General features: G+C 36.4%; 2 protein-coding genes across 2 annotated transcripts; one reads left to right on the top strand and one right to left on the bottom strand.

The window, feature by feature from the left end:
* Positions 1-16555: 16555 nt before the first annotated feature.
* LOC113284115 (protein FAR-RED IMPAIRED RESPONSE 1-like) lies at positions 16556-19749 on the top strand. Its single transcript, XM_026533530.1, has 3 exons — positions 16556-16687; positions 17191-17630; positions 19346-19749. Coding segments are annotated over exons 1-3 (690 nt in total). The 5' UTR covers positions 16556-16686; the 3' UTR covers positions 19595-19749.
* An 18-nt stretch (positions 19750-19767) lies between these two features.
* LOC113284114 lies at positions 19768-21085 on the bottom strand. Its single transcript, XM_026533529.1, has one exon. It carries the CDS (start codon positions 20896-20898, stop codon positions 20170-20172), a length of 729 nt encoding a protein of 242 aa, XP_026389314.1. The 5' UTR covers positions 20899-21085; the 3' UTR covers positions 19768-20169.
* Between the last annotated feature and the right edge of the window lie 2057 nt (positions 21086-23142).

Genomic DNA, 23142 nt, shown 5'->3' on the forward strand with positions numbered 1-23142 from the left:
GAAGTAACTACTTCTCCACAGCAATACTATAAGTCAGTTTACATCGCAATACAAGCTCTTAAGAACATCAACAACTCTTTCATAAACATGGGAATAATTGCTGGAATTAAGAGCTTTTTTATTCATGTACTATTATCCAAGTAACAAACACATTAAGTAATATGTTTCAAGTTTGTGCGAAGTACCACAAGTTCGAGCTTAAAGATAACAAGTTCTAATTAGTACAGAGTCACACACATGGAACAACGATAATGAATCTACCATAACACAGTTACATCGTTAATAAAACTTAAAAATATACCTTCCATTCTGCACATAATGGAGGAAGCTTCTGATTCTCATCCTTGTGGGTCTCGTTGAACATCGTCAAAGGATCAATAGCTAGACCTTTTACCCTCTTTTGAAATAGAACTAGGATGTGTAAGTAAATAAGATGCAAAAATAAAATAATTTTTTACAGAAAAAAGACGGAAAAAATTAAGCATTTTGAGTATACCCTTTCAAATATCTTTCTTGCAAAGCTCTCGGTACCATTTGTGTGGTTTAGAGCTTGTCTCTTTCTCGCATCACTTGGCCTCTGCGATCCTACCTATAAAATAAACAGAAAAACGAATTATGAAACAGGAAAATAGAATTACACGACTTTACAAAACGTTAAATACTGATCAGAGCCAAAAACTATTACCTGGAATTCAGGTGAGCTGAAGTATTTACACATGTCGGACCAGTCTTCTAAGTTCTCACAGTTCTCAGGAGGATTTGTTAAAGCAATTTGAAGATCACGCTTACATTTCACCCTGAAATGTTTACTCAAACTCGACCTGTAATTCTTATAGGCTTTATTCATATGCTTTCTCAATGCCTTTTCAGCAAACTCGTCATCAGGTTCAAGCGTGTAATGCTCCTAAAAAGACAGAAGTTACTATAAGATTTTATAAAAAAACCGAGTGGAACCAAAAAGAAAAGAGAAAAAAAGTACATATCAGTTTTTTTACCCTAGCCATTTGAGAGACTCTTTTCTATATTCCCTTGCGACATATCTCTCAATAAACGAATGGAAAGAGGGAAGGTCTCCCGCTGCCTAGACCACACTACCAGCGATAGAATCAATTCAAATGCATTCTCGCCCACACATTTTTCTCCAAAAACTAACTGTTGAGATTATTAGTTCCACATGGTTGGTTTCAGCCTACACAGATGCAGATTGGGCTGGATGTCCTGTTGATCGAAGGTCGACAACGAGTTATTGTACTTTTGTTGGTGGAAATTTGGTAACATGGAGGAGCAAGAAACAAAATGTAGTTTCCCGATCTAGTGCAGAAGCAGAATATCGAGCCATGGCACTAACGACTTGTGAAATAATTTGGCTCCGATCCTTGTTACGAGATTTGGGTTTTGCATCGTCCCAACCTACCAAGATGTTTTGTGACAACCAAGCTGCTATGCATATTGCCTCAAATCCGGTGTTCCATGAGAGAGCAAAACATATTGAAGTTGATTTCCAATTTGTTCGGGAAAACTTGAAAGCCAATGTTATCAGTACACCTTTCGTTCCTAGTGCTTTGCAGTTGGCTGACATATTTGCGAAAGGACTATCCGCTGCTAAAATGAAAGAGATATTGGGCAAGTTGGGATCAATAGACATCTACGCACCAACTTGAGGAGGAGTGTTGGAGAAGAATATGGAGAAGATTGATACTGATATATATTGTTTCCAAACAAGTGTTTACCGTTAACACAAATTTCTCTCTTTAGCAGATCATATTTTCTCTATATCAGGAAGGTTATTATCTCTATGTAATAGATGTACCCATATCTCCATTGTGCTGTGTAACAAATTCTTAATAAGAAAGAATCATCTCTTCTCTTGTGGATGTAGGCTTAAAGAGCCGAACCACGTTAATCCTTTGTGTCTGTGTTCAATCTTCACTCTGCCAACTGATTCTAACATGGTATCAGAGCAGGCTATTTGCGACGAGTCAGTTGACCGCACCTTTACTCCGCATCACCCAATTTAATTATCCACGTGTTAGACCCAACGAGGCTACACGTGAGGGGGCATGTTGAGATTATTAGTCCCACATGATTGGGTTATCTAAGATCCTGAAGTTTATAATTCTTAGGGCCTCTCCACTCATTACCAATTGGTTTTGGGTTGAATGCCCGTATTCTAACACTAACATCACATGCAGGATTTTTTTTTCATAAGTAGTCTATCCATGGCTTTTAGCATTCTAGTGATTCCCCTTTTCATTGTCAAGAAGAAACAAATAAACCTGCTGGTGAATGTTCAATATCCACATGTGAAGGACTAACTGGTCTTTATCCACATGTGAATGATACATTGGGTCCTTGCGAGTAGAACCACCTACATACCCTCCTCCTCTTCCCCGCATTTCTAACAAAACAAAGAAATCAGAACTTAATGAATAAGTCTAACAACGAAAATTAAAAACTAAGCTCACGATCTCTCAACTGTGGTTTATGGAAAATGAAAACTTTATTGCACTCAACAACTTTAGTACGTCGTGCAGAACTTACACTTAGTTTACAAAATCAATTTGAAATCACTTAATGGTATACATTAAGTCGGAAATTATCACGATATCTACATATAATTTGAAATTATTTCAGAATTTATATCAAGTATAATTAACAAGTTTATTCAATAAAAAGAAATGTCGAACCAAATATAAAATTGGATCATTATCATGTGAATTAATATTCTAATCAAGTATATATATGTAATGACATTATAACAACGATATTGAGATATATTTTCCAAATATTTAGGCAATATATGTGTTGTTATAAAAATAAGCTAGCATAAAATGCCAAAAACTAACTAGAATAGTGACTCTTTTGTGAAATATACACAAAATGTGATGTATTATACCTTGTAATATTATGTATTTGTGCATGCTATGACGTGCTTTCTTAACGTGTTGTGCTGGGCTGGGCCACGTGCTTATCGATGCCGCGTGCTGTGCTATTGTGCTGATTAGACCACTACACCAAATCAAGGATTTTCTTATCAAAAAAAAGTGTTACCAAAAAATAGAAGCTAATTTCCCTAACTAAAAAAAATGGTTACCTATATGCAGTTATATAATGTGTTAGTATTTTATCTAAGGCTTTTTTTCCATTAGGGAAATTAAATAACCTAACACTTCATTTCCATTACAATATTTATCCTAACTATTGACATTTTACACTTCCTATTTATTTTGTAATGTAAAGATTGTGTTATAACCTTTGCTAACTCTTTATATAACTGTTCAAGTGACTAATAAAGAGATGACATGTGTCTTATTTTCTGGCCAATAAAGAAACATCATGTGGCTAATGTTTACAGGGTACATTTAGGTGACCCATCCAAGTTCTGGCTACCTGAAAATGTCATGTTCCGGTGACCTGAGGTTCCAGCTACCTGAAAATGTCAGGTTCCGGTGACCTGAGGTTCCGGCTACCTGAAGATGTCAGGTTCCGGTGACCTGGAAATATACTGTAGTTCATCTCATGCATGTTCTCAGATTCAAATTCAAGTGCAAATATATAACAACAATGTTGGTGAAACTCATATCCAGTTCTATTTGATCCCAAAAGAAGCAATTTACATTGCAACCATTCTAAATTCACAGTACAAAACTGAAACATTTGGGAAAATACAACCAACAACCTTCTTGATCTATAATTATTTCCCAACCTTCAGCAGCAACCAGCAATGCAAAGTTCACCAAAGAAAACTGGACTGAATTCCCTCCCAAGGATGAAAGCTTCCAGAAATCAACCTGCAAAGTATGACAGCAAATATACATATTAAAATTTGATTGAAAAAACAAATAAACTATCAAAATTTGCAACATGAATTTATTTATCTGGTCAGTTAAACAAAGAGACAATTTGTCACTCCAAATCGATGAAAGAAAGATTTGCGAGAAAATAATATAGTGCTAATGAAATATATAGATGCCTGCTTACCAGAGAAGGGTTCAATTGATACGATGCATATCACGTGGTGGTGTGTTTTGTGAATTATATTCTACTAATGGGATCTTTGACCCCATTGGTGAAGAATCAATGTAATTTTGTGAATTATATCTAAAAGAGAAGCAAGTTGAAAATACCTTTCAAACTAAAATAGTTACCTACCTTGCTGTGCTCAGAGCAACAAATACCACCAGGTTTCCCACTAACTCCTTCACGAGACTTAATGATGCTCTTACATCTCTTTACATCAGCTCTTCATCAACTTGCTCCAACACTTTCCATAGTTTTACTATTAAATCAGTCAATTGTTCATAAATCAACAAAAGAAATACGTTCAACTTTAATTCACTCAAATTCCTCTTGACAAATATACATCAACATGATCATAGTAGAGAAGAATCCCAAAAACATTAAGACCTAAAGTCAGAGAGAGTACTGTTGTATACCTTCAATGTTTCACTATCCTCTGCCAGTTACCTTTTAAGTACCTGGAGGGAAACACCAAAAAAGTTAACAGCAAATAAAAAGTTGTATTTAAGTTGTTACGATTATAAACAAGAACTACCAATATTAAGTCATACACAACGAAGAAATACTCACTTCTCATCAGATGTTTTGGTTGCACAAGTCTTAGTTTAGCTCGTTTCCTGGCAAAATCTGCGTAACCAACACCCAAATTGTTCAGAACTAGTGACATGGGTAAAGAAACTACACATCGCGTAGAACAGAAACGACGTAAGAATGAACTGAGGACAACCTAAACTACAAGCAGAGCAATTAGCATTGTTTGAAACCCTTCAAGGGGGTGGAATGGACACAATAGTTGAATTGAAGGTTGTTCATAAACTAGCAGTTGTACATGCAGCTACTGCCGACAAGGTTTAGTGGTAATAAAAGGGAAAATTTTAGAATTGTAAATGAATGCAAGTATCGTTTCTTCTATCCTAATATGTTAAGAGATGTTCTGTACCTAGACCCAGCATCAGAGTTGCTGATGCTGGGCTGGTCGCATTCAGGAGGTTGAAGCTTCAACTGGAAGGTAATGTTGAACTTGAACATATGATACATATCATATATAGAACCTTGAAGTTTTATAGCAGTAATTTTGATTTGTGTGGAAGGTAGTTTGGTAGTTGCCAGTGTTGGGTGCAATAATCAAAAACAAAGAAAAAATCAAATAATTAAAAGTTATTGATACTTAGCTTCTTTATAATGGAAGTGATCGATTTGATGAAACGGACGAGCTCCTCAGATCTCCGCAACAGCAACAAGGAAATTTTTTGGAAAAACAGAGTGAATCATGTGTTCAACACGTTGCCCTTAAGACATTAGCGCCCGGCTACACTCAAGAGTGATGCTATAGTCCTCATAGGACGGGTATCTGCAGGATAAAACACCCTACTACACCTACTGCTAGCATAAGTAGTAGATGCTCAACTTGAGCTTGGCAACTCCGAAAAAAAACCTTAAGAAAAATCGCGAACGCATAAGAAAACAATACAAAATATCTTCCCTTGGGGGTGATGAGCACGCAAGTGTAACGCATTTTTACCCATAAAAACATTAGTTGGGACTCAATTTTTCTCTAATAAACTTGTTTTAGTTGTTTTTGGAAAAATAAGCTCTCATGGAGAATTGGCTTGAGAAAACGTTTTTGCACCCTTGCGAGAAATTACTAAAGGCACCCCTAAATGCTATTGCCACCCCCAGAAAACAGGTCAAAAACACCCAAGGAAATTGCTATGGGCACTCCTCAAAGTACTAAGGGAACCCCTGTTGATAAAGGCACTTATCGGCTGGTTAAGGTCACTTCACCTTCTTCACGTTCAAAGTTAAGAAATTGCGGGAAATTTACTTGTCACCTGCGTAACTCTCTGAGATGAATTTGGAAAGATTTTCACGAAGATTTTAATGGGATTGGAATTTGTATTGGTCTGTTGTAATAAGACAGGGATGGTAAGAGAATTGGAAACGTTAAAGAGGAAGTTTTCTTTGCTGATTCTCGGTAAACAGAGAAGGAGATATTCTCTTAACTGCATGATATTTCTGGAATATATTCTGTTCGGTATTCTGTTAGAGAGTTTCGCGAGAATTAATTGTGGTTAACCTATTAAAAGTAAACGTGGACTGCTGACCGAGTTATAGTTGAAAACTAAGAAGATTTCTTTAGGGAGTAAGAGAGATACTCGGATTTTTGGTTGTATATTTGGCAGCTGCATGAGCTAGAAAAGAGTTTACTCCATCTAAGACGTTTTGAGGTTCAAATTATCATGTGTTGGATTGTGGAGGCTGGGAGAATAACGCGTGAAGACAAAATAATAGAAGAAAATATTCCCGAGTTAATACTTTTGATGTGAGAAGATTTGGGAAGATTATTTGCATTTACTCGGTGATATATTGGGACTGGTGAGTATATAAAGGAGAGACGGGAGTCTGAGAAGGGGATCGAGAGTTTTGGGGTCGGACGGAGGACTAGGAGAAGCTGCAGAGGGGGGATCGGGAAGTTGCAGGAAAGTACCGTGTTGTTGCTTCTGAAGAAGGAAGAGACGAAAAACATTAGACCAACAGAAACAGTCGCAGTTCTGCTACACTAAAAATCTATCGTTCTTCTACAGTCATAAAACATTGTAACAGTGACCTCTGTAACACCAGTACAGCGATGCAAATCTCTGTGTTATATAATTTCTTCAATAAAACACCTTTTGAGCTATGGATTATTATTTTGTGTGTGTTTTTGATATGAGGAGCTAAACCCCAACATTGGGACAACGGAGGAAGCTGTATTACATCCATGTGGTAATTTAGTTAATTCTTTATTTACTTTTTACACCGATTATAAATGATTTATGATTTCTATTAATCAATTGTCATCTTGTTTGATAGTGTATGCTTAGTCTTAGGTGCTTTTGATACACTATGCTTGTAATTTACAATTGTGTTTTACGAAATCTATTTTGCCAAAGAATATAGTTAATATTTCTTGTGTTTGGAGCTATAATTTCCTAGGATTAATTTCTGAACTACTTGAATATGAAAAACAATGAAATCCCGAGTCCCAATGAATTCTTCATCCCGTGACATATTTTTTATATAATTTCTTATTTTTATATTTAATCCTAGAATCAATCTCAACTAAGTCCATGTGAACCACAACTCTATTTACCACTATCAAAAATATCATTATTTTGGCGCCTCCGACGCAGATTTGTTTTTAGATTAATTTTTAGGTTTATTAATATTATTTATTTATTTTTAAAATTTTGTACAGTATTTTCATTTTATTTTATTTTTAGATTTTAGTTTTTCCTTTTTATGCGTTTCTTTTTGTATTTCTTTTCAGGGATATTTTGAGGATGATGACTTCTTCTGGGGAGACGTCACCTAAGATGACGCTGGCGAATATAAGCGTAGAAAGTCAAATTATCAGGAAATATCATCTGAGATGATGCTTGCTGAATATAAGCGTAGGCAACGGTATGGAGTTTTTGATCCACATGTGGTAAGTGAAGAATCTCCTCTAGAGATATATGATAAGAATTATAAGCACACACCACTTAGCTTGGAACTAAGATTGAGAATTCTGGAATGCCAAAAATTATTTAATGATGATGATGATCAGTCTTGTAGTAACTCTCCGTTGCAGAAAGAATTTATAGATGACCCTGTGGATGATTGTGTAGATGATTTGCCTAATTCCATAGATGAATCTATCTCACAAGATAATTCACCGAACTTAGAGGTTGTTTCTAGACCCCTAGACTTCCAAAAGTTACCTAATTTAGGGTTAGAATTGTGTGCTTCTAAAATTTTATTGGAGTACTTTGCATCTAAATACCTAAAGGACTTGCCTATTCCTGATACAGTGCATGAGCCGATTGATAAATCCCCGGTCTCAATAGAATCCCCTTATTTTGTTCTTTACGCACTTCCTTGTGAAGTAAAAACTTGGTTTAGGAGTAAATCTTGGTTTTTGATAGTTTCAACGTCTCCACGTTTTCATGACATAAGTGTGAAGCTGTCATTTGTAAATGTTGTATTTTGGGTTGATCCCCAAATTTTCAGATTGTTAGTTTATGGGGATCCTTTTTGTATATTCCAGTAGGTATACTTTTATTTTATTTATTTTTATATTTTCGTTTACTTTTTGCATTATGAATTTCCCATCTTAAGTTTTGCGTTGGATGACTCAATTACATTGAGGACAATGTAATGTTTAAGTATGGGGGAGTGGTTAACTTTTTACTTTAGTGTTTCAGGAGTTTTATTGCAAATCATGATCAGTTGTTGAGCGGGTCTATTGAAGGTTTGTAGGTAGTTTCTGACCAGCTGTTGAGCGGGTCTTAAAAAAAAACAAAAAAAAATGATATGACCAGTTGTGTAGCGGCTCTCTCTCTATTATTTTATGACCGGCTGTGTAGCGGGTCAATTTTCTATTTTGCTCGAGGACTAGCAAAATGTAAGTGTGGGGGAATTTGATGAGCACGCAAGTGTGACGCATTTTCACCCATAAATACATTAGTTGGGACTCAATTTTTCTCTAATAAACTTGTTTTAGTTGTTTTTGGAAGAATAAACTCTCATGGAGAATTGGCTCGAGAAAACGTTTTTGCACCCTTCCGAGAAATTACTAAAGGCACCCATAAATGCTATTGCCACCCCCAGAAAACAGGTCAAAAACACCCAAGGAAATTACTAGGGGCACTCCTCAAAGTACTAAGGGAACCCCTGTTGATAAAGGCACTTATCGGATGGTTAAGGGCACTTCACCTTCTTCACGTTCAAAGTTAAGAAATTACGGGAAATTTACTTGTCACCTGCGTAACTCTCTGAGATGAATTTGGAAAGATTTTCATGGGATTGTAATTTGTATTGGTATGTTGTAACAAGACAGGGATGGTAAGAGAATTAGAAACGTTAAAGAGGAAGATTTTTTAGCTGATTCTCGGTAAACAGAGAAGGAGATATTCTCTTAACTGCATAATATTCTGGAATGTATTCTGTTAGAGAGTTTCGCGGGAATTAATTGTGGATAACCTATTAAAAGTAAACCTGGACTGGTGACCAAGTTATGGTTGAAAACTAAGAAGATTTCTGTAGGGAGTAACAGAGATACTCGGATTTTTGGTTGTATATTTGGCAGCTGCATGAGATAGAAAAGAGTTTACTCCAGCTAAGACGTTTTGAGGTTCAGATTATCATGTGTTGGATTGTGGAGGGCTGGGAGAATAGCGCGTGAAGACAAAATAATAGAAGAAAATAATCCCGAGTTAATACTTTTAATATGAGAAGATTTAGGAAGATTATTTGCATTTACTCGGTGATATATTGGGACTGGTGAGTATATAAAGGAGAGACGGGAGCTTGAGAAGGGGATCGAGAGTTTTGGGGTCATATGGAGGACTGGGAGAAGCTGCAGAGGGGGGACCGGGAAGTTGCAGGAAAGTACCGTGCTGCTGCTGCTGAAGAAGGAAGAGACGAAGAACATTAGACCAACAGAAACAGTCGCAGTTCTGCTACACTAAAAATCTATCGTTCTTCTACAGTCTTAAAACATTGTAACAGTGACCTCTGTAACACCATTACAGCGTTGAAAATCTCTGTGTTATACAATTTCTTCAATAAAACACCTTTTGAGCTATGGATTATTATTTTGTGCGTGTTTTTGATATGAGGAGCTAAACCCCAACACTGGACAACGGAGGAAGCTGTATTTCATCCATGTGGTAATTTAGTTAATTCTTTATTTACTTTTTGCACCGATTATAAATGATTTATGATTTCTATTAATCAATTGTTATCTTGTTTGATAGTGTATGCTTAGTCTTAGGTGCTTTTGATACACTATGCTTGTAATTTACAATTGATGTTTTACGAAATCTATTCTGGCAAAGAATAGTTAATATTTCTTGTGTTTGGAGCTATAATTGCCTAGGATTAATTTCTGAACCACTTGAATATGAAAAACAATGAAATCCGGAGTCCCAGTGAATTCTTCATCCCATGACATATTTTGTATATAAATTCTTATTTTTATATTTAAGCCTAGAATCAATCTCAACTAAGTCCGAGTGAACGACAACTCTATTTACCACTATCAAAAATACCGTCAGGGGGGTCCCTCTAAAATATAGAGCAATCCCTTTCCATAGATTTTACAAAAATAGTGAATTTGTTTATATAATTGACAGATACAACTTAAGAAAATGAACTCTCCGATGTGGGACTAAAAGGTTTATATAGCCTCTTAAAATTACTAAAAAATGGAAACTCCACAATGTGGGACTAAAAAGTTTCATTCATAAAGAAAACAATAAATTAATTTTATTTAGTTAAAACCCTTAAAATAATAATTTTATTTAGTTAAAACCCTGGACATATCCTGTTTCTCAGAATGCTCTAGAGAATCAAAGCTCATATTCCCATAGGAAGCGGCCCCACTTCCTCATTCAGATAGGTGAGTCCATAAAGAGTGTTACACCCCACTTCAATCTTAAATTGAAACTATAGAACTCATTAAGACTTCTTAAAAGTCATCCTTCACATGCAGTCACACTATCACGTCTACACCATAGGGAAGGGACATATAATGAAATTCTCTGATAGTGTTTACCTTTACTCACCACAAATTAGTTGTCTCATTCGAAACCTTGATATTGGAATCTCCAGTCAGCAAGGTTGAGTATCCTTCATGGAAAGTTTAATTTATGAGCTTAAGCCCCATCCCCCTCGATGCATTTTTAACTATCTCTTTGTACAAACCTTTCGTCAAAGGTTTTGCGATATTCTCCTTGGACTTTATCCAATCAATGCAAATAACGCCAACTGAGATTAGTTATTTTTAGATTTAGCTATTATAGCTTGGCTAACATGTATATATATAGCTGGCACAGGCCTATGCCAGAGAGGAATGTCTTCTAAAAAGCATATTAGGCACTCGGCCCCCTCTCGTGCTTTATCTAACGCAATACTCTCAGATTCCATAATGAATTGAGCAATATATGTTTGTTTGAAAATCTTCCAAAAACAAACCCTCTTGCTAGAGTGAAAACATATCCACTCGTAGACTTAGACTGAGTCAACTATCCAGTTTGCATCACAAAGTCCCTCAAGAACAACAAGATACCTTTCATAAGTCAAACAAAAGGTAATAGAGTATTTTAGGTACCATAATACTCTACTAAGTTCATCCCAATGCTCTTGTTCTGGACTACAAGTATATATACTTAACTTACTCACAATATAGGCAATGTCTGGACTCTTACAGTTCATTAAATTCATCAGAAATCCTATAACTCTTGATTACTAAAGTTAAGATATACTCCATTACCCTTATTTTTCTCGAGTCTACAAGAAGAATCGTATGCAGTAAAAGCATGCTTACAATCAGACTGATTGTATCTCTTAAGCACAAATACAACATAATGAGAATGATTAAGACTATAAATGTTTGATTATCTTCTAATCCTCATCCCTAAGATTACATCAAAAGGGCCTAAATCTTTCAAGTCAACATCCTCATTCAACGCATGCTTTTAGTGGAATTAATCACATCTATGTTTGTATCAAGTATAAGCATATCATCAACATACAAGCATACAATCACACAGGCATCCTTAACAAGTTACTTGTAAATACACTTGTAATATTCATTAACTTAAATCCACTACACATTATCACATGATAAAATTTTCCATGTCATTGTTTACGTGCTTATTTGAAAACCATACAAAGATTCGTTCAATTTACAAACTTTGTCTTCATAACCTTTCACTACAAAGTCTTTAGGTTGGTCTATGTAAATTTCTTTATCTAATTCACGGTTTTATAAAAGCCGTCTTAACATCCATCTGATGTATCTCCAAGTTGTTTATAGCAGCAATATCAATTAGCATCTCAACAGAAGTAATTCTCGTCACAAGTGAATAAGAATCAAGGAAATCTAGACCTTGTTTTAGATTATAGCCTTTAGCTACCAACTTAGCTTAATATTTTTCCAAAGTTCCACCTACCTATCGTTTTCTCTTAAAGACTCATTTACATCCCATGGTCTTACTCCCTGGAGGTAAACTAGCAAGCTCTCAAGTCTGGTTCTGACGGACTGAGTCAATTTCACTAAATGAAGCTTCTTACCAAAATGGGATTTCAGTAGATATCAAGACTTCTTTACAAGTCTGGGGTTCGAACTAAGTTGGGCATGTTATGAAGTCTGTTTCATAAGAAGTCTCAAGTCTAATTGTTTTACTTCTCTTAGGCTCAACATCAACTTCATCTTCCTTTAAAATAATTTCTGACTATTTGAAAATAAATCTAGGGGATCAACAACACATCTCTAATGAGGTACAGGTTTAGAATAAACATATTTAAAGAACTAAGCATCCCTAGATTCCGTAATAATATTCACACCAAAGTCAGAAAAAATCAGAACACACAACCAAAAAACTATGTGTAGAAGTATACTCAGCATACCCTATATGAAGACACAATCAACATTTTTGGTTTCAATATAAATCTTTTAGGAAGAAGAATGACAACCTTAGTCAAACACCCCCACACTTTGACACACTCATAAGAAGGTCATCTACCTTTTCCATAAATCATATGGAGTTTCATCTGATCCTTAAAAGGGTACTCTATTCAGGATATACTAGTTAAGAGGACTGCCTCCCCCCACAAGGTCGTAGGTAATCCAGAACTAATGGAAATTATCATATCCTTAAGGATATGGTTGTTATGTTCAAGGCTTCTAGTTGGTTTTCAACTTCAAGTTTGTACATCTTAAGGCTTCTAAGGCATCATCCTTATCCCTAAGAAAAAATACAAGATTGTACCTCGTACAATCATCTACCAAATTTATAAAATCATCTTTTACCACAGTGGTCTTCGTTTGAACTCATGTCAACTAGGACTAACTGAATTAATTCTAAGGACTTATAATTACTCTGAACATTTTTGCTAAAAGTTTTTATAGCATATTTTGATTCTACACAGATTTCACTATTGTGCTCAAAATCCAAACTAAATTTGGGTACGCAGCCTATGCTAGCCAGATTATGCATGGACTAAAAAGTTTACGGTTCCAAGTCTACCACGCAAAACATTCAATCACACAAGAAATCACAAGAATCAACTATGTTCACTTCATCAGTTTTTCCATTAAGTTTATATAGATCCAAAGTCCTAAAAATCTTGCCTAAAAAATCACTACCTAGTTACAACAAGTTTTAAGGTTTAACTAAAATTTTAGATCTTTTACCATCTACAACAGAACAAGATACAAGATTCTTGCATATGCTCGGAACATGAAACTTTCATTCAATGTGAAAATATTACAGATATGAGCTTCTGCTCGACCTTTCCCTTTTATGCAATCTCTGTCGCAGATGAGTTAATCATAAAGAGTTTCTAGACATCCCATATCCTCTAATAGGAGGTGAACAGGTATTTGTTTCAACAAACATTCTTGGTGGCTCCAAAGTCCACCTACTGGTCTCTCACATTGGTTATTAAAATAACTTCCGACATCATGCCACCGAACTCGTTCTAGTTTGTTTCAACTAAATTAGCATTAACTTTCTACTTATTAAGGTTTTTATGTTGTCTATGATTTACTGCCGTGTGGCCAGGAATTTTACAAACATAACAATCACCCTTAATTAAAGTAATGCCGGATTCAGTTTTACGAAACATACCTTTCTTATGAAAACTACGCTTAGAATTGTGTTTGATGTTCTTGTCTTTGTCATCTTTGGAAGATTTATGTTCAGCCACATGCGCCTGGTAGCCATGTCTCTTTTTCAATTTCATGTCACAATCTTGGTTTATACTCTAACTAGGGAGACGGTAGTTTCCCAACCACATCTACGTTGCTCCACCTGGTCAGCTTTTCCAACACACAAAACGTTGCATGTCGAAACATCGGCCAACCTCTGCTAAAACCAATCAGTAACATCCACGTGGAAACTACCACCCTTACGTCAATAAATTTCCAACGTGTCTTCCAAATTTTGAATACCATATTCGAATCATCTCACAATAAGTCTAGATTCTTCCTTTGATACGAAACGAAGGATTTAGTGCTGGTCTGCCATCATCTCTATAGATCTTTCCACGTACATCATCATTAACACCTGTAGCTTAGTAGGCCAGGTAACGATACCAAATTCATAACTTCCTTCAACTGAAATAAAAATTTCAGAATTATTCATGTACATGACGTACACTAGTTTAACTTTTAGTAGCACCTTAAACTTGGTCTCCACTTTCTTTGTTGTCGTCCACCCTTGCTTGTGTAATATCTTTTCTTCCAAATCATTGGTATAAATTCCACAAAACTTGTTAGTTGACAGCATATTCACCGCCGGGAATCAAGATCGGTTATCATCCCAACGTGATCAGAGAACATGATTACCGTATGAAGAACACCCTCTTGATAAAACGTATCTATATTAATATCCTCAAGTTTATAAGGAACAAGGACTGTTTTAGGGTTCCGGAAGAAATCACCTTGTCTTGAGTTAAGAGTATCCCGTCATTTTTCACATCCATGATTATTGCAAATCGATAATGTCTTAAAATTGTTGGGTGCAATAATCAAAAACAAAGAAAAAATCAAATAAGTAAAAGTTATTGATACTTAGCTTCTTTATAATGGAAGTGATCAATTTGATGAAACGGACGAGCTCCTCAGATCTCCGCAACAGCAACAAGGCAAAACTTTAGAAAAACAGATTGAGTCACGTGTTCAACACGTTGCCCTTAAAACATTAGCGCCCGGCTACACTCAATAGTGATGCTATATCCCTCACAGGACGGATATCTCCAGGATAAAACACCCTAGTACACCTACTACTAGCACATGTAGTAGATGCTCAACTTGAGCTTGGCAACTCCGAAAAAACCCTTAAGAAAAATCGCGAACGCATAAGAAAACAATACAAAATATCTTCCCTTGGGGGTCCCTCTAAAATATAGAGCAACCCCTTTCCCATAGATTTTACAAAAGTAGTGAATTTGTTTATATAATTGACAGATACAACTTAAGAAGAGGAACTCCCCGATGTGGAACTAAAAAAATTTATATAGCCTCTAAAAATTACTAAAAAACGGAAACTCCACAATGTGGGACTTGAAAGTTTCATTCACAAAAAAACAATAAATTAATTTTATTTAGTTAAAACCCTTAAAATAATAGTAATTAATAAATATTGTTTCCAACAGCCCTTAATCCAATTATTACTCTCATCAACCTTTACTTCCCTTCTTCCTTTGTCTAGGTGTCCAAGAGCAGTTGACTGTTGCAAATGGCCGCATTCAGGAGCTTGAAACATTGAATCAGGATCAAGCACTACGGCATGCTGATGTACAGCTTCAACTAGAAGGTAATGTTGAAGGAATATTAGATCAGTAAGTTTAATTTGTGTGGAACGTAGTTTGGTTGTAGTTTTGTACTGATAATTGTCCTTTCTCCCTTTTTCTTTGTGTAGATATCCAAGAGAAGGTGGCTGTTGCGAATGTCCGGATTCAAGAACTTGAAAGTTTGAACCAGGCGCAAGCCCTACAGCATGCAGGTATGCAACTTGAACTGGAAGGTGATGTTGAAGGTTTGAAATTGCAGGTCAAGCGGACCAAGGAAGTTTACAGTAAGTTGGCTAAGGATCAAGTGAACCAAGCATTTGACATAGCGGAAGCTTCTGGGATGATGAAGCCTGGTGAAAAGTTCAAACGTTATTGATGACCTGGTCCACTTATCTATGTTTTTCCTTTTGTGAAGATTCTGTAACCCTATATCTCATGCTATGTTTTCGTGCCTTTTTGTTAACCTCTTTCGAAATGCCGGTTGTGGCGGTATATAACGATTTTTTATGAATATTCCACATTTTGTAGGCTTTGGATATCTCTCTATGCATGTCTAAGCTATTCTTTTTTCCCCTTTGACTTGTAATCAAAACAAAAGCAATGGCCTTTATCCATGCAGTTCAATGGGCAATGGAGCTGAATCTGGAGTCTGGAGAGTTTCGTCTTGTTCTCATGTGATAAAAAGTCCATGTCTTCTTCTATTGCTAAGTGGGGCTGTATAAATGCAACAGGAAATGTGTCAAAGCTGTTGATGCTCTAGCTAAACATAGTAGTGGCAGCTCTGTGTACATTCAAACTCAGAGATTAACCACAATGCCATTTGCTCATCTATGAGTATCACTCCTCCTGACTTGTACGTATGACTTGCTTGTAAGAGATACCAAAACAAATGTGGAATCACACAACACAATGTGGTGTGACTCGCTGAAAAGATCGGCCGGGGTACACGACTACACGAGCAGAGGGTCGGATTAGTTGTCATGAGTATTTCAGCTGGAGCTCAATCCATTAACAACAATGTACATAGAAGTAGTATGTGAGCTCAATCCTATAAATTGAGCTGTTTTTAGAACCGTGAATATGGAACAACAAGAAAACTGGTTCCGGTATTGGCCCCATTCCAACAAACCCCAAAATATCCCAAATCCCAAAAGAAATGGTCGGGTATTAATTATCTTGGGCTATGGTTTGAATCCGGCCTTTTCAATTTAAATTCTCTTCTTTCTTTTTTTTCATTTTATTATTTTTTAGGTTTCTGAATTTACTTCTTCAAACCTACCTTTCGTCTCCCTCTGTCAGTTCCTCCTCTATCTCGAACTCAGAAGAATAAGAAGATAATAGAGTAAGTTTTAATTCCTTCTTCGTCTTTGAATTATGGGTTTAGCTTAAATTCCTGTTTGGTACTAAAAATAATTGATTTTTGAAAGACCAAAATTATACCTAATAATAACATGCAAAGATTTTCGTTTGATAAATTGATTAAGGTAGTAGAAATTGGAAGGGAATGATTTTGTTTAGTTTTATTTGCATGAATGGGTTCTCAAATCTTTACTAGGGATTGATGTATGTGAACCCTGACTTTTGTATGTTAAACCCTCACAGGACTAGTTTTTTTTTTTTGTGAGTAAATTGGGTTTAGGGGGGAGTCTATTCTGGTTGTTTTGATTAAATTTTGATATGGGTTTTGAAATTTATAGTCAAGTTTTGATTTTTGTAGTGGTTTGATTTCATGGTAGTAATTTGAGGGAATGGGTTGTTGTAGTTGAATTTTTGCATGAGTTTGTAAAGTAAATTCAAATTTTCAGATTGATGTGAGTGATGACTGATATAGTGTTTGTGAGACAGTGGAATTGGAGTTTCATGGTGGTGAGACAGTGGTTGCGACAGAGAGTTCAGCCGGAGGGGATTCTATTGTTTGTGAAGGCGATGCAAATCAAGAGCCATGTGAGGGTATGGTGTTTGATTCGCCGGATGCGGCTAAAGCTTTTTATGATGAGTATGCTAGACGGATAGGGTTTGTAACGCGCATTGTTTCATCCCGACGTTCTGAGCGTGATGGTTCGATTATATCTCGGCGGCTTGCTTGCAATAAGGAGGGGTTTAATCTTAATAGTCGGAAAATTGGGAGAGTGAGGATTAGGAATAGGGAGAGTAAGCGAGAAGGTTGCATGGCGATGCTTCTGGTGAAGAGAGAAAAGGTGGGGAAATGGATTGTTACTAAGTTCGTAAAAGACCACAGTCATCCACTGGTTATCAGTACTGGTGTCAAGGAACGTCCAACTCCGGTTAGTTCTCTCCGTCATTTTTTTATGATGCTCTGCTCTTTGTTTTCCTAAATATAAGACTTGCATAGATGATATTGTCTGGCATTTAGAAAACATATAGTGGTGTCCACCTTACTATTCTGTCTTAGACCTCTCTAAGTTTAGAAAACATATAGTGGTTTCCTTAAAGACGGCATATAGGGAGGGCTTGCAGATTCAGTCTGTAGAAAAAGTGGTTCAGCACATTTACACAAAAATTATGGAGTTAGGTAGTGCCCATGAAGTTTCATCATGCATTAAGTGTTAAAAGACCTTCCTATGCAAAGATCTCAATCTGAGAACCAGGGTGCGGCGTATCATTACATTTCTTGCTTGACTTTCCTTAAATCTACCAAACGAATGTGGAAGAACTTTTTGAATTTGCATTTTTAGAAGTACTACAGCATTCAATCCTACTTTTTAATTACTGATGAGACAGGGATGTCAGGTGCGTTTGTAATCTATTGGATTAGTCATGATTGATTTTTAGGGGTTTCCTCAGTCACCTGTGTTTCTTATCAGATTGTGCATCTTATAAGAATGTGTCTGTCTGGATATCTCTTTGAATATAAGATTGTGCATCTGCTTACATAAGAACCTGGTATGTATGTGCAAGATTAGAATGTCAGTGGATGTTCTGTATTGTACCAAATTCCTGTTTTATGGCTCAGTTGAATCGGAGTCTTGGAATATATTACGTCACACAGGAAATAAAACTTATACTTGTTTCAGCTGCCAAGCAGGGTAATCATCGTTCTTAGTCATAAACATCAACTTTTACAACCTCCTACTTATAAAAAAAATGACTGGAATGTCTTTGTATGATAATAGTTCCCCTGTGAAATTTGTTGTGTCTGCCTCTGCATGGCTAAAGGGAGATACATTCCCGGTTTTCCTTGTTGTAAGTTCTCATGCTTACTTTAGTGTTAGAACTCCCACGTTCAGTAGCATTGTTTACGTTGTGCGTTTCAGATGTCCTGGTTTCGTCTTGTTTCTTAGCAGTTTTTATCACCGAATGAAGCTAGAGGTTTTTTTCCTTCTAGATTTTATAAATGGAATCTGCTTAAGAGACCCAATGTAGCATATTCAAGGGTGCTAATAACTTGCTTATTGGGATATTTTTCTTGTGATTTGGCATTTTAAGAGTCACTGTTAGAATCTTTCTCTTGGTGACAGAGCTTGATTTGGGGAGGTAATGTACTTGCTTATAGACATTACTGTTCTCATGAAGCAAGTACGAGATTTAAAATAATTTTCAGGCTGAATTTTCCAAAACAAGATTGTGTACTTCAGCATATGTTGAAGCATTGCAGGTAAATGTATGGCTATAGTCCAGTGAACTCTATAGTTTTGGATTACCGTTTATCAACAAGGCTTGGGGGTCAGGGACCTGCAAGAATACAGGAAGAGAAAAAAAGGCGAGAATTTGTGCAGTCATGTTGCTTGCTGTTCATCATAATGTTTTGATATGATTCTTAATTGCTGGCATTTAACTTTCCAGGCCTTTTCATCATTAAACTTTTTCTGGAACATTCAGTCTTTAGCAGCTTAGAACTGTTGCATCCAGGACTGCCTTTGTATAGTGTGTTTTGCTTGTTGGTACTTATATCATCTTTAGATCCCTAGGATTTGCCGCACTCTGTTTATATTTATGTTAAAATTTTGAATAATTCTATTGAAATACTTGATTAATGTAGGACGAGAAAGACAAGAGAATTCAAGAGCTTTCTTCTGAATTAAATAGAGCAAATCGAAGGTTAGCAGCTTGTCGAGAGCAGCTACAAACATTCATGAAACTCGTGGAGGACCACACCCAGCGTCTGTCAGGTACAGTCAATGAAGTTGTTCAAAACATCAGAGAAATCGAATCTGAAGACCAAAAACCACAAGTGGGAGAAGTTCCACCGTTTCCGAACCCATATCCTAACCAGCCCTTTCAAAGTTAAAACACTTTATGTACAATTTCTTTTATCTATTAGTAAATTGGAATCAATCTTTGTGTCATTCTTCTCTTTCTCCTTAGCCTGTACAATATAGCTATTGAAACTTTGTAGCAGCTTCTTCGCTGAATTGTCGTGTATATATTGCGAGTTGAAACTTACTGGAAAAAAAAACATAAATTTCACTCAAAATCTTGGCAGTTCTCCGGAAAGCATAAAAGTTCAGAACTTGATGCATAAACTTTTCTGTCAAAATGATAATGCAGAAGGGCTGAACCCATCAATTGCGCTACTTGATTATAAGTCAACATAATCTCCAACATAATGTCCACCAAGGGCCATCAAAAATCAAAAGCGCACACAGAAAAGCAAAAATGCATTATACAGCTAGAAGCACACCAGAGCTTGAATATCTCGACAAAAAGCAATCAACACCGACTAAAGTTTATGCCAAATGCCAAAGCAGAGCAGGTTTTGTTTGATTTTCCTTCAAAAACTGACCCACCACAGCATTAAAAATTACACTGTAATCTCTCAGAATTACAAAAAGTTAAAAAATAATGTACTATTATTACTGTTATTCATGTGGGTTTTAATCCCTGAAACATTGAATCCCATTTGATCTCTTGAAAGCTAGTGGCAGATGCCCAATAGGCATCATCATCATCATCGCCGTCATTAACTTCCTGGTGCATATCTTCACTGCGCACGTCGTAAAACACCGAAGGACTTGCTCCAGTGCTGACAGGATATCGATATGCAGCTGTTGAAGGACTTGCTCCGGTACTGCGAGAAAACGGATATGCAGCTGTTGCAACATTCGGACTCATAATCCCATGTGTGAGCATCAAAGATGGAGACCTTCCCTGTTTCAGCATCATCAACCTGTTACTGTGATTATTGCAAGTATTAGTAGTAGTGCGGCTTCTCTTCAGTAACATAGCTCTTCTCCATCCTGAACCGTAACTACTAGGTCTAGGCGGCACGGCGACAATTGCTGCCGGATTCTGATCACCGTGAGCTATTGTTTGAATATACTTGACCACGAACTTCTTCGCCTTCTTGAACATATTAGCTATCTTCACAACTGAAATAGCATTTGGGTTCTTTCCAATACGTTTTTCTTTCTTTGCGAGTTTGATTATCTCGAGCCGGTGTTTCGCAATGGAAATCCCCATACTCTGAAGAAATTCATGGTTGAAGTAAGTTATGTCTTCTTCTTCGAGCTCGTTCTGCGCGAATACTAGTCCGTATTCGTAAACGAGTGATGACTCCAAGTTGGATTTTGATAACCATGAAAACCAGTCCATTTTGGTTTATTTTTTGGTGTGATGATAGTAACTAGTTTGCTTTACTAAATGAGATGTTTTCATGCATTTGTAGGAGTAATTGATGGTGTTTAAGAAAGGGTACAAAAGGAGGGATAGAATAAGGATAGAAGGGGTAGTTGATTAAGGAGACAAAGTGGGGAGGTGGGAATAAGAGAAGATTTTCTCAAAGAAAAAAGTGATACCGACCTTGAGATTTTCCTTCATTAAACTTCATTTTCTTCTCTTTTTTTAGCTTTTGAAATTAAGTTCACATGTTGAACAATAAGATCATGAGAAATGACAAAGTTGCAAACTATACAATGAGAGAAATTTGCTCCCTACTTGTTCATTGGAGGCGACGTTGTGTGTTTTCAACCGTATATTTTCCTAATAAATTTATCGCCAGTCGAACGATTTTTCGTTCAAGGGTGATTAGGGTGCACCATAAAGCGCAAGCATCCTACACTCCATAGTCCATTATAAGATTGCTATAAAGTCAAGTGCGTATGAAATGGACCACGATGGGAACGCGTCAAATGACTCAAGCCCCCACAGGGCCACAATGCAATCAGCAGCACCAAAAGTGACATATACAAGCTCGATCAACGCATGAAATAACTCCATTAAGTACCTGCTAAAAAGACCCCACCCCATGAGAGACCAGCAGAGCACTGAGTGAAGTTTAGAAATGAGCATTTTGCAACTAGTTCCACTCCACGAGTAGACTAAACAAATTTCAGTCTCTGAAACCAGCCAATAGAAAGCCTATACTTCAACTTTTTTAGGTGAAAAAAGCCCGTAAGTTTGGTTCATGCCAAAGACAACAAATAATGCCCAGAGCCAAAGGCACCATATCTAGACAGAGCAAGTTTTAAGCGCGTGCAACTGTAAGGTATATTCGGGGTCTGGCTATTTTTGTTTTAATGTAAAGATTTGTTACATGGAAGGCAATTGGTCTGTGGGGATGAGGATGCATGAAGTTGAGAAAGATGGTGAAGAGACGATATCATGAAATTGATTATTCAAGAATTGAAGTTTGGCATTCTTATAAATGATTCACATTTTGTCTGAGCTTTCTCCAATGGTATTATTGTCTATGTGGTGACACAAACTAGACATCTACCTTACTAAGAGAAGCTGACCAGTTATCTTATTAATATGACTTGGCTAGAGAAATTTAGACCCGTAACTTTGGGCCTTTGGCCATCTAATACATACATTTTTCACTAGATCCAATTTCAAGCATTTCGGAAGGATATCATAAAATGATTGTCCAATCCATATATTTTCTGCCTTTTTTCAGAAAAAATAAATAAATAATAGAAAATCTCCGAAAACTTAAGAGGGAAATATCGATGATTTGTTACTCTTTGACCTCCTCCATAAAACGTTATTTAATTTTATTTTATAGTTTACTTGATTTTGTTCATAAAAAGGATGAATTCTTCGAAAAAAAAGACAGAATATAATATATAATTATAAATAGTTAATAAATAAGTTAAGATTAAAAACTTATTAGAATATGTTAACATTCTCTATATGAACCTCTGCAACTAAACATTTACATAAAAATTGTCTGCCCAAAACTATGGCATATCATCCACACCAGTGTAGTTAATATCGTCCATATCGGCCGATATATCGGCGAAATTCCGGATATCGCTCTTGGAGCGGTATGAGAAGCACTATACCGGCGATACGATATCTGCCCGATAATATCGGCCGATATGCGCCGATACGAGAGAACCGATCTTTCCGGTATAAGGATGTGTTATGCATTTTAGGTATAGAATGAGGCTAGTTTAGAAACGTGTAAGGAGAAACCCTTAAAAGTCCGGTCAAAATTTAGTTCTTCAGAGTCGAAATGTTGTTATTCAGACGAAAAACTAAAATTAAGTAAGTGAAAGGAATTTTTGAATGGAGTTATTGTTCTCCCAGATCCATTTTGTATACTCTTGAATCAATCGCGGCAACATCTGCTCTTCAGCACGAGTTTTTCATTCAACCATTAAACCTAGCTCTGAAATCCTCAAATTCTCTTGAATTCATCATATATTTTTTCTCTCAGTTCTCAATAAACACTCATATCAACCATTTCTAGTAAACTCATATTAATTCTACCGTCAATTCTTCTCCGCTTTCTCTATCAACCGCATCAGCAACAACGACGCAGCTTTTTTCCGATGGAATATGGAAGGTTAAGGCTTTGAATTTCAGAGATTCTCATCTAATAGAAGATTGGGG

The sequence above is a fragment of the Papaver somniferum genome, chromosome 5 (assembly GCF_003573695.1).
Source record: "Papaver somniferum cultivar HN1 chromosome 5, ASM357369v1, whole genome shotgun sequence".
In the NCBI taxonomy this organism is placed as follows: Eukaryota; Viridiplantae; Streptophyta; class Magnoliopsida; order Ranunculales; family Papaveraceae; genus Papaver; species Papaver somniferum.

Excerpts from the sequence above, each read along its gene's own strand:
- LOC113284115 (XM_026533530.1), top strand. Across the intron at positions 17,631-19,345 it reads TCAAGGAACGTCCAACTCCG|GACGAGAAAGACAAGAGAAT; the intron begins GTTAGTTCTCTC and ends TGATTAATGTAG.
- LOC113284114 (XM_026533529.1), bottom strand. The coding sequence starts at position 20,898 with ATGGACTGGTTTTCATGGTTATCAAAATCCAACTTGGAGTCATCACTC.